This window comes from Notolabrus celidotus, chromosome 16 (assembly GCF_009762535.1).
Source record: "Notolabrus celidotus isolate fNotCel1 chromosome 16, fNotCel1.pri, whole genome shotgun sequence".
Classification (NCBI taxonomy): Eukaryota; Metazoa; Chordata; class Actinopteri; order Labriformes; family Labridae; genus Notolabrus; species Notolabrus celidotus.
Window position 1 is genome coordinate 3,692,461 of NC_048287.1, and position 12,705 is coordinate 3,705,165.

General features: G+C 42.2%; 1 protein-coding gene across 1 annotated transcript in view; it reads left to right on the forward strand.

Moving 5' to 3' along the window:
* The first annotated feature begins 332 nt into the window (after positions 1–332).
* Positions 333–12,705, forward strand: part of tmem222b (transmembrane protein 222b) — a 13,085-nt gene continuing 712 nt past the window's right edge. The window contains exons 1-6 of the mRNA XM_034705098.1: positions 333–516; positions 4,820–4,904; positions 8,118–8,149; positions 8,266–8,362; positions 8,440–8,570; positions 10,856–12,705. The exon at positions 10,856–12,705 is cut by the window's right edge and continues 712 nt beyond it. Coding sequence (XP_034560989.1) covers positions 398–516; positions 4,820–4,904; positions 8,118–8,149; positions 8,266–8,362; positions 8,440–8,570; positions 10,856–10,943 — 552 coding nt within the window. The 5' untranslated portion in view covers positions 333–397 and the 3' untranslated portion in view covers positions 10,944–12,705. The remainder of the gene's footprint in view (positions 517–4,819; positions 4,905–8,117; positions 8,150–8,265; positions 8,363–8,439; positions 8,571–10,855) is intronic.

Genomic DNA, 12,705 nt, shown 5'->3' on the forward strand with positions numbered 1-12,705 from the left:
CTATTAATATTATTTGATATACTTACTTATTGTGTATAGGGGCAACTTTAACGACTGAATTTCCCCCCGGGATAAATACAGTATTTCTAATGTGATCTGATTTGTATTCTCTTTATTTATCTATTTCTATATGTACTTATTTAAACATATTCTTGATTGTATTTATGTCTGGGTCACTGCAACCACCGAAGTTCCCACTGGGGATCAATAAAGTCATATCTTATCTTATCTTATTTTATAAGAGCCAACCTCTCATTTTAGTAACATCCATTTCCAACATGTTGTTTTTTATTTTGAAGGTCAGGTAATTGCACTTCCGGTTTCTGCCCGTGTTTCCGGCCAGCTTGACGCAGCTCTAACTGGGACACATGAAGTTCATTCTCCACAGCTGTTGGTGATGGCGGCTGTTGTTGATAAAGACACCATGAAGAATTACCACATAGCGTCTGAGAAAATTAACACAGAGACCAGTCGCTACCCGTACTGTGTTGTTTGGACTCCCATCCCCGTGTTATCGTGAGTTATTGCCGTAACCTGTGCGCGTGGGCTCTGCCTGAACAGACATGAGACGAAGTGAGCTTCATTAGCTTAGCTTACAGTTAGCTAGCACACAAACAATAACACCCTGTTGCTGCTGTTTGACCTGTTGTTGTTTTAAAGTCTCTGTTTGAGAGAGTGAGCTGAATGTAAAGCGTGTGCTGCATTCATAAACACACATGTATAATAAACATGGTTCATGAGTAACATCAGAAACACTACAGTTTAAAGATGAAGAAGTCCATCACATGAAAAAACAGGTCATAGGAATAATGCAGAAACACTCTTATTGTCTTATAGTGGACAACAGGTTACAGAGGAATACTCAGCATTGCTTCTTCCTCATTCTGCATACAACTGAAACCTGCTGCAACATCTGCTCCATACAAAATTAAATATTATTCTTTTTGTATTGAAAATGTACAAAATATACAAAATGTGGTTACATTCTGTATAGAATTGCCAAGACAATAATTAACAGTACATCATTTTGAAATATTGAAATGAATGACAGTGTCTTAAAGTGCATTTAATTAGGTCTGGACTTAATATAAGAAAATATAAATAAATAAGATAAACAATTAATTTAAAAAAAAATTAAAAAGCATATCAGTTTTCAGTTTATAATTCATTGGGGAAGTTTCTTTAAAATATCATAAACTGTTTGTGCAATTTTTCCTTTTACTAATTGTAAGGACTTGAGGTATCATTTAAATTTACTCCAAAAAATAGATAACATTGGGGGAGGACTTTCAGAATCAGAATCAGCTTTATTGGCCAGGTATGCTTGAACACACAAGGAATTTGACTTGGTAAGCTGTGCTCTCTATGTACAAGAATAAAAATAAAAATATAATAATAACAACAACAACAATAATAATAATAATAATAATAATAATAATAATAATGTAAAAGTCTAGTTTTGTGTATAAAGAATTTTGTTAAACACAGAATCACATTAACCCTTCTGTTATGTTGAGGGTCAAATTGACCAATTTTAAAGTTCAAAAAAGAGGAAAAAAAATGTTAAAAGTATTTTTTCGCCTGGCTTAATTAGCGTGAACAACATATAAAATGAAAATGGTTAATTTCACATATTTGCAACCCACCTGCATGTTTATATCATAGATACTGTTCGTGGGTCAATTTGACCCGGCAGTCAAAGTGGAGGCTAAAAGGAGTCAGAAGTGTCAAACACTAAATGTTTCTTTGCAACTGTGTGACATATTTCAGTCCAATCACTTTCCAATGTACATAAAAAAAAGTTTTAACATGAATGTTCATAAAAAAAACGAGTGAGTTATCCTCCAATAACCATGATCTGTGAGAATTAAAGGACACCATTGCACTAGATATTGGTTTAAAAGGTTAGTAATGGAGTTAATAATGAGAATAAAAAATGTAAATTGGGATTTTTTGGGTTCTGATACTTTTGAATTATTAAATTTGCCCCAGGTCAAGTTGACCCAGGAAGATTATTGCTGTCCCTAAGAAACAATCATAACAGGAGGGTTAATGCAGAGTTCCTCATTTTTGTTGTTGAAAATGATACCAAACGTCACATCCACTCTGGAAATAGAAGGTGGACCTGCACCATATAAACTACTACAGGATGATACACCACTTTAACATAACCACTGTGTAGCTGCTTCAGCCATGCTTTGTGAGATACACTGTGTCCACACTAACAGGAACAAGTAGAGGTAACTAATGAAAACGCCCCTCTCATCTTGATTAATAACTAAAGCTTTAAAATGTATGCAGACATGTATCCTACATATTTATCAAAAGTATAAAAAGTATGCAGGGATGCATGACATTATCAAAATGATATCTGTAAATGCAGATTAAAGCTTACAAAGCATTGCCACTGATATGCACCGTGACAAGGGGATATTTTGCACATGCAATGATAGCTTACTTGCGCCAAATACAAGCTGCCTTGTATTTGGCTGTATGGAAGTATTTTGAAGTGTTGAAGACAGACAGTGAAATTGCTATTTGCAACATCACTGTTCTAACACTACCTGTGCATCTCAAGAAACGTCATCCTGAACAGCACAGAGACTTACCGTCATTTCACAAAGCTAAGAACCATGTCTACTTTACCCTGAACTAAAAGGTTCCTATGCCACCATTGTTGTCTGCGTTTCGGCCGTGGGCTGAAGACCCGGGTAGATTGTGTAAATCAGGCCAGTGACGTATGGAGAAAAAAAAAGTAAATGCACTACACCACCAGACCAGTAGAGGGCAGTAAAACAAAGAGGAATGCCATTCATCACAGATGACACCATAGAAGCAGACGGACAGGCAGGTATCGTTATGAGCAACACAACAGTTAGCCTGTTAGCATGAAGAGACTGAGCTGGCGCTGTTTTAGATGGTGCTATATTTCATCACAGATGGATTCACTGAATCAACACGTGAGAGGAGATAAGAGCGAGTAGCAAAGACGTTTCAACACGGCTTTAAAATCCTTTTGAACTCAAAAAGCCGTGGCAGAGATCGGCCGGTGTTTTGGTTTAAACAGCGACCCTGTTAACTGGAGACTCTCAGCCGGATGCATCCCTCATAAACGTCTTTAGACGATCATTAAATATCTGATGAGGATATTTTGAAATCTTAATAAAAACTAAACTAGTTTGCATTCCCAGGAACTCCCTCTGTGTTTCAACAGCTGTGTAAACTCCACAAACACTGACACGTTCAGCTGAAGGTCTCCAGTTTACAGGGTCACTTTTAAAACCGGAACACCGGGAGAGACGCATTCATGGTGGGCTGAGAGAAGACTACTGTTACAAGCTGCTAAATCAAGAGAATCACAGCTTCTTCTTTTGAAAAGTACACACACATACAAACAAGATAGAACAAATAAAAACTAATGAAAGAAAGAGAAATCAAGTGAATCACAGATGTGTGTGATGTTATTGTGGACGGAGGGAGGAATAAAAACACTGCGGTTAATCTACCAATCAGACACGTTCAGCATTGCAGGCCCTGCCCCCCCAAAGTCCCGGGACCTTTGAAAAGTACTACCCCCTTAGCAGGGGCTTTTTAAGTGGAGATTATCTACCCCTGAACTGAATTTAAACCCTGGGTCCACCGGTCGAAACACACGTAGTTCAGGGGTAAAGTACCTCTGGTCGAAAAACACCTTATATTTGAAGAAGATTACTTTTACCATGTATGATAGAGTCACATGTTTGTGGTTTGTTTCTAGAACAGACTGTCACAGTAAGAGGTAAACTCTAGTAGAAGAGAGACTTGTTCTTTACAGTGAGAGAAAGTGTGTGTATCCGTGTGTTTGAAAATACTGGCAGAGCAAAAGTGTAATATCGTGCATCTTTCTTTGTGTTTGTCTTCCTCGGCTGATATCTGGAGTAACTCATTACTTATTCAACAACATTCATAAAGCATTTCCTGTATCTGCCTGCTACACCATCTCATTACACTATGTTTATTCCAGTCAGACGTTTGAAGACAAGAAGAGAGGACTTAAAGATATGAAACATGCTCTCTGAAGGCTTCAAATGACGGTGGAAAGCTGTCTGTGTTCCTCAGTCAAGTTTTGTTTCATGTAAGAAGTTTAGTGATCTATTTGTCGGACTGGGAATTTCCATCAAATGCAAACTCAGGAAGGAAACCAGCTCAGATTTGCTGTGTGAAGCTAGTGGCTGATTTGCTTCAACAAGAGGTCATGAACGACTACATGACTGACGGCCAAATTCCACCAGATCCTTGTCCGGTCCGTCTCTGATCCATCATGGCACCGGATCTGATAGGTTTCTATTATAGTCAACGTGTTAACTTCCACCGGATCCGCTCCGTTGCGTTCCAGCTGCGTCTCTGATCCGGCAGGACTGAGCCCTCCGGATCAGATACACAAGACTTGTATTTTTGCGGGACGCCGGAGCACGACGCATCAATCTCAACAGAGCAGATGGAGCAGGACAGGAAGTCAGGTTTCACCAAAACAAAATGAAAACATCCGGTTAATTTTCAGAATAAAACACTCTGTGCTATCATCTTTTGAAGAGCTGATGGTACTGAAAACACTCCCCACCCATGGCAGCAAGCATCCACTGAGGCAGTGCAGACACACGCATGAATTGGTGGCATGCAAACTGCTATGTGAACCCTGTGCTTTGTCTTCCCTGTGTGGACCTGGTCTGAAGAGATGCTATGTGCACTGATATTTGCTTATGTGTTAATCTTAAGAAATAACACTTTTATGCCGTAATGCTGACTTTGCATGTTTTGTTTTTTTTGTGTGTGTGTGCAGATGGCTGTTTCCATTCATTGGTCATATGGGAATCTGCACCTCCACTGGTGTCATCCGGGACTTTGCTGGACCTTACTTTGTCTCAGTGAGTAATGACTGTGTGGCTGCAGTGTTTGCATGAGCCCACTTCAAGATAGAACCGTAGCTGGTAGGTGAACTCCGTTACAGAGCTCTGTAGCCGCACAATGGATGTGGAGCTTGTTATCATTCATCATACGTCATCGCACCTTGCCTTTGTTTGATAGTGAAGCCAGGAAGCCAGGGATAAGAGAGAGAGGGTATGATGTACAAGGTGGGAAACCAGGAAGCCCTTGATTGTTGTGTTCTACTTAACAGCAAGCACTTTGCATGCACCTCTGTCTCTAAAAACAGAACCAGCTCTCCAAACGTCTTAAGTTTAGATGCACTGAGAGGTGAGACTTCCTTGTGTGTCTGCAGAGTTCACAGCTCCAGTCAATGTTTCTCTGCTGGACACTTGGAGCCCTGTGATTTAACCAGTAGTAATTGCCGTGTTTGGAACAAGTACCAGCAGACCTGAAGGGAAAGTAGAGCAGCACTTGAGACTTTTGATAAGTTCTAAAAGGTCAGGAACAAAACAGGAGGCTCTTTTTTCAGTGCCAGGCTATGAAACTATTTATTGAATTATACTGTTAAAGCCTCTGGGAACGTAAATAGAATATTTCAAATTCATATAGAATATCAAAATGTAATGTGTAATCAAGCTTCAACAAAAATCTGAGTGAAAATTATCATCCATAACTCTGAAGTCACTCTGTTCAAAAACAGCTTCTTTTACAGGACAGAGCATTTCTCAGGACTGTGTGGGCGTGGCCTAACTCTTTGATTGACAGGTCAAGAGAGAGTTCACAGCCTGCATGTTTGAGCCGTCTGACTCTGAATCTAAAGACATCAAAACTCCAGAATCTGAAAATTATTCATTTACAATGTTCTCTGAGTGCTGAGTCACAAAATACTTCAGAATCAGGACTTCTATCATTTATTAGTTTTATCACTCCGTAGTCTCCGGGGCATCAGGACCATGGGACACCCGGAGCAGAGGAGGCTGAAGTGTAGTATGTACACGCAGAGGAGCTTGGCTCCGAGTGTCAGACGGAGCTGTTTGGGGAAAGTTAGTGAACCGGTCCTGGGGCGAGTTAGTGAACTGGTCCAGGGGAAAGTTAATGAACCGGTCCTGGGAAAAGTTAGTGGACTGGTCCTGGGGAAAGTTAGTGGACTGGTCCTGGGGAATGTTAGTGGACTGGTCCTGGGGAATGTTAGTGAACTGGTCCTGGGGAAAGTTAGTGGACTGGTCCTGGGGAAAGTTAGTGGACTGGTCCTGGGGAATGTTAGTGGACTGGTCCTGGGGAATGTTAATGGACCGGTCCTGGGGAAAGTTAGTGGACTGGTCCTGGGGAATGTTAGCGAACTGTACCTGGGGAAAGTTAGTGGACTGGTCCTGGGGAATGTTAGTGGACTGGTCCTGGGGAATGTTAATGGACCGGTCCTGGGGAAAGTTAGTGGACTGGTCCTGGGGAAAGTTAGTGAACTGGTCCTGGGGAAAGTTAGTGGACTGGTCCTGGGGAATGTTAGTGAACTGGTCCTGGGGAAAGTTAGTGAACTGGTCCTGGGGAAAGTTAGTGAACCGGTCCTGGGGAAAGTTAGTGGACTGGTCCTGGGGAATGTTAGTAAACTGGTCCTGGGGAAAGTTAGTGGACTGGTCCTGGGGAATGTTAGTGAACTGGTCCTGGGGAAAGTTAGTGGACTGGTCCTGGGGAAAGTTAGTGAACCAGTCCTGGGGAATGTTAGTGAACCGAAACAGTAGTCAATTAAAAGTACTGTTACTTTACAATGATGTTACTCAAGTAGAAGTAAGAGTACTCGTAAAAATAAGTTCTTGAGTAAGAGTAAATAAGTACCTAAAAAAACCCAACTACTTCAGAGTAAGAGTAAGTAGTGAGTAACTTGTGAGTAGTATCATAAATAAAATTGTATTGTATTGGAAACGCTAATAACAACGTGAAGAGCACACTGCCTTTAATAAAGTGACATAAATAGGAAAATTCCAAAATGAATGCTGTTAGGCATGGTTTACTTTCAAACATGAAAGAAAGAGGAGCTGAGATGTCATCAGAACTCCAGAACATCAATACTCCAACATTCCAATAAAAAATATATCTATGCCCTCCAAACTTTATTTTTTAACCTTTAAACTTATTTTCAGTACAGCTTACTTAAAAAACTAACTTGGAAGTATTAAAACAACTCGGAAGTGTCCTGAAGAATCTCTCTGAGGTGACTGTTGAGCTTCAGAAGCAGCTGTTTTTATTAGCATGCTACCTTACTGCTCTTATAAGTTACTTTAGATTACTGTCCAACATTTCTAACATGCTTTTAAAATTTAATATTAACCAGTATGATCCTTAGCTTACCTAACTGATAACTCACCATGACATGCTTTTTAAGGTTTAATATTAACCAGTATGATCCTTAGCTTACCTAACTGATAACTCACCATGACATGCTTTTTAAGGTTTAATATTAACCAGTATGATCCTTAGCTTACCTAACTGATAACTCACCATGACATGCTTTTTAAGAATGTATTGTTCTATGTTGAAGCTCAAGATTTCCACCGTGTAGAACAAAGTAAGCAGCTCATAATGTGACTGTTTCTCCTCGTCATTTAGAAGTTATGAGAGAGTCTGGATGTTGGCTACAGGGTAAACATGTGGGGACAAGGGGACGCAGGTATAATGCAGCCTCTCTCCCCAGCTGTAGGTGGAGGAGGGGGTGGAGCTAATTCTCCGTTCATTCAATGTTGAGGCTATTTATAGCTCTGGATCAGAAGGCACTGCTTTGACCCGAGGTAGTATTTCCACTTAAAGAAATAGGTGGATTATTGTTTTCTCAAAAAAAGCTGCTGATGAAGATGTAGCATCTATAAAGGGGGGGTAAGGGACTCATATTCTGCACATTACTTCCAAATCTTCTCAACATCATGAAGCAGGCCCTGCTGCCACATGTGGTGCAGCTTCACCGTTTGATTCGGACCCGTTTGGTTGTTTCACATAAACAAACAGATGATGAATAAAGACAAACAGGATGTGAGGAACATTTGCTACATTCTTGATTCCCTTCATCTCCCAGTTTCCTACACACCCACAGTTTATCAGTGAACATGTGACTCTTCATCACATCATGAGTTACAGTAGTGCCTGGTGATGTTTGTCTGTAATGTAGACATGATTATTGATGTGTTTGTAATAATGTATACCCATAAACATGTCTTATTTTGCAGGAAGATAACATGGCTTTTGGAAGACCGACAAAGTACGTGCTCTGGAAATATTTTGCGTGTTGTTATTTTGTTTTGTGCAAACATCCTCATACATGTGTCTCTACCTCTATCCTCTTCAACACTCCTCTGTTGTCCTCTCCGGCTGCAGGTACTGGATGCTGGATGTTGGTAAAGTCTATGCCAGTGGCTCTAATGCCTGGGACACCGCGGTCCATGACGCTTCAGAGGAGTACAAACACAGGATGGTAAGTGATTTCTTTGAACATCTCATCTTGTAAAAGTTGAAAACACCCGTCATGACTTGTACTCTTCTTCTTTGAAGCACAACCTCTGCTGTGACAACTGTCACTCACACGTCGCCATGGCTCTCAACCTGATGCAGTATGAAAACAGCACCTCGTGGAACATGGTCAACCTGTGTGCTCTCGCTCTGATCCATGGGAAACACGTCAGGTAAGATGTTCAGGCTTTACCCGGGGAACACGGATTCATACTTCAGAATCAGAATCAGAAAAACTTTATTTATCCAGGGGGAAATTCAGTCATTACAGTTGCTCCTATACACAATAAATAAGAATATCAAATAATATTAATAGAAGAAAGTAATTAATAAGATATAAATACTAATACAATGAAAATAATGATAATAAAAGTATGTACAGAAGACACAATAAGCTATGTAGAAAATAAATCCATGGTTGAAGTCCCCAGAGATCAGGAAGAGGGCCCTCTGGTGGTCTGTCTGGAGATCAGGAAGAGGGCCCTCTGGTGGTCTTTCTGGAGTTCAGGAAGAGGGCACTCTGGTGGTCTGTCTGGAGATTAGGAAGAGGGCACTCTGGTGGTCTTTCTGGAGATCAGGAAGAGGGCACTCTGGTGGTCTGTCTGGAGATCAGGAAGAGGGCACTCTGGTGGTCTGTCTGGAGATCAGGAAGAGGGCACTCTGGTGGTCTGTCTGGAGATTAGGAAGAGGGCACTCTGGTGGTCTTTCTGGAGATCAGGAAGAGGGCACTCTGGTGGTCTGTCTGGAGATCAGGAAGAGGGCACTCTGGTGGTCTGTCTGGAGATCAGGAAGAGGGCACTCTGGTGGTCTGTCTGGAGATCAGGAAGAGGGCACTCTGGTGGTCTGTCTGGAGATTAGGAAGAGGGCACTCTGGTGGTCTTTCTGGAGATCAGGAAGAGGGCACTCTGGTGGTCTGTCTGGAGATCAGGAAGAGGGCACTCTGGTGGTCTGTCTGGAGATCAGGAAGAGGGCACTCTGGTGGTCTGTCTGGAGTCTGGCTATGGCAGCGTTGAGAACGTTGGACGCCGTAGTCAGGTTGACAGAGGGGGGATGTAAACAGCCACCAGTATGACATGTGAGATCTCCCTGTGCAGATAATATGAGGAGGACCACAGCGCTCTCGCTGCTATCCTGATGCAGCCAGAGATCTCACGTTGCCCATGATGAGAGAGGAGAGACACGGCTTCTAACTCCTCTCCATAAACCTCCGTCTTCTTATACCAGCTCTCCTCCTCGTAGCTCTATGCCTCCTCTGCCTCCATGTGTTCCAAATCTCCAGGGCTCTGCAGGAACATCCAGCGGCCCGAGCAGACGAGCCGGCCTGCTTCGGCTCAACCAGCTGAGCATGAGTAAAAACAAAACAAAGCGGGGTTGTACAGTAACAGTAATAACAGTAAAAGTTAAAGTTGGTGATTTCATGGTGAAAAACAGTTCACAACTCTCACCAACAGAAGGACAAAAGAGCTCACAACTTCAACAAACTGCCAGAGAAAAATCTGACAAAGTTTGATGAAGAAAGAGAAGAAAGATTAGAAAGAAGAATGAACGAAGAGGAGCGACTCTAACAGGCTGCATGCATGGTTGGCATTTCTTACATTCCTAGGTAAAGTGTTTTCATCGTTTAACCAAAGCAAAGATGGCAGAGGTGTTGTTCAGGGGTGTGTAAATTAAACGTCATTCTGCTGATTTAGGTGGATCACTCTCTTAGTTTTTGACAGGACAGCAGGAAATGACCTTGCCTCATGTCATTCCCTTGATCTTATTCCAACTGAGCAGGTGGCTCACCTGCTGAAACCCCCCAAAAACAAGCAGGACCAGAACATGGCTGCTGTACAGGCCTGGCAGAGCATCCCCAGGACCTGCTCATGTCTCTGTGTTTAGACTTTGAGACAGTTAAATCCATCAGGCTCTGACCAGTGCCTCACCTGTAATCCACTGCAGCTCTCTTTAAAGCCATGATAAGATGTAGGGCTGAAGCCTGTTGTCAGAGGTTTCTCAGTGGGATCCCAGGGGCTTTGGCACCCTCTCACTGATGTTTCCTTGAACCCGACTCTTGGGAAGCATTAAATCTGTGCTGCCTCATTCTGTAACAGATTTCTGCAGAACCCTCGATACAACCAAAATGAAGCTGACAAGTCCTACTGTTACATTTCAGAATACCAATAGATAAGCTCTCTCTCTCTCTCTCTCTCTCTCTCTCTCTCTCTCTCTCTCTCTCTCTCTCTCTCTCCCTCTCTATCTCTCTCTCCCTCTCCCTCTCCCTCTCTCTCTCTCCACACACACTGTCCAACATGCAGAAGTAAATTCATAGTTGGCGTATAACCCTATATCCCTTGCTCCTCTCCTACACCTCTGTTGGCTAGATTGTGCAAAGTGTTTTCTTGTTCCCTTCCTGTTTGCCATCACCTCCCCGCTCCTGTCAACACCTTCATCTCTCTGTTCCCTCTCATCCCTCCAGCTGCGCAGGCTTTCTGAAGACCTGGCTGCCTTTCCTGATGCTGATGGGCATCATCCTCACGGTGGCCCTGGCCCTCAACCTGCGATGACCTGGGAGGCAGGTGTAGGACAAAGTGGAACCCCCTTCAGGCTGGACGAGGGGTTGACCTTCTAGACGGTGATTAGTGAAAGTAATCAAGGACTATTCGCCTCCAGGAGGAGATGGTTAAACAGGAATGTCCAACACGTACACAAACACGTTTGGTTTGTGGGAGGCAGACGGCATGTTACCGGCATCTCTCTGGTGGTGGATCTGGAGTGCCCCGGTGACGGAGATTGATTTGCATTCAGCCGTTTAATTTGAGAGAAGTAACTGAACACACCACCTCCACACATATCAGAACCAAACTCTTAATGGATTAGGAATCTTTGAAAGCATAACAGCAGGCTTAAGCCATCACCACCTGCAAAGTGTACAAGTTGTGTCGCTGTATTAATCATGGAATAGAGGTACACACTGTTCATAATCTGAGGGAACACATTCATGCCTTGCATTCACATTTTGATGACCTTTGTAATGGATTGGGAGAGTAACCTCACGTTCCTGTGCTTCCAGATTGCCATTTTTATACCATGGAGCACAAACATGCTTCATCAATTAGCTGCCTTTCTAGGAAATTAATGCATCTCATGCTTGATCTATAATGTAGCTCTTCTACTGTACTGCAACTGAAACCGGAACATGCCAGAGCGATTTGTATTTTTGTGCGTTTTCTTACTCGTGTTTCGAACTCTGTGAAGTCTCAAAAACACTGCATCTTCAAAAAAGAACTATTTTCTCAGAACTGCATTTGACATGCGTTACACGGATCACCTCATGGTACTACTGCGATAGGTTTACGATAAGTGTTTCCATGCCTTTGACCACAGAACATCACTTCAATGATTGTAGCAACCTCAATGAATGTGGCTGTGGGAGACACCGAACAGAAAAGCAGGACTGTGACTGAATCTGGACGTTCAGTATGACTCCACTTCCTTTATTACTTTCAACTCAGCACGTCACCAAAGTCCTGAACACGAGACTCATGTTTTACCTGTGACACACACTCTTTATCTCTCGTGTTGTTGAACATGTCTAACCGACGACTTTAGCGTTTCGTGTTGCACCACCTTTATTATTTGACTGAATGTAGGATTTAGCGAGCTGCTGAGCCTAAGCAGCTGGACTTTCAGAAACCAAGGCTGACCAAATCCCTTAAAATAATAGATTTTAAACATGAAACTGCATTTTTTATTTGATTTTGCACCACTTTTAATGACCTGATACGTTTTTTTTTTATAGAGGAGGTGACCTCTGGAAATTCAGCTGCTGGAAGCATTTGTGAAACACTGATTTTGCTGAGTTTTATTCTCTTTTAGTCAGTTTTAATCTTAAGACTGCATCCCTTAATTAGCTTGTTTGGTTTCTATCTTGGTGCCAAAAGCAGGAGAAGTGGAGACCAACTCAAACTGTGTCCCTGAATATCTGAGTTTTTCTTGGAACCAGTTGGTGGTGTGAGCCTGTCCTAGTTATGAGCCCTTGTGTGATCTTTTTGTTCTACCTGTGAGAAGTTATGAAAACACATTTTAAGTTCACGGAGAGAAGCTAGAGTCAGTGCCTAAAACGACCTCTCTTATAGACCCCTCAGCTATTATATTTCAGGCTTGTATTTATTTAAAAGAGAACTTTACTCCACGTGATGGTTGGCACCCAAAATCCGTTGCCATGGCTGTCATGAGTAGATTCAAATCCCCTTATTGTTTGCAATCAAACACAAGAAAGTGTTGAGCCCCCTCTTTGTCCGTGTCGCTGCCAGAAGCAGCAGGTAG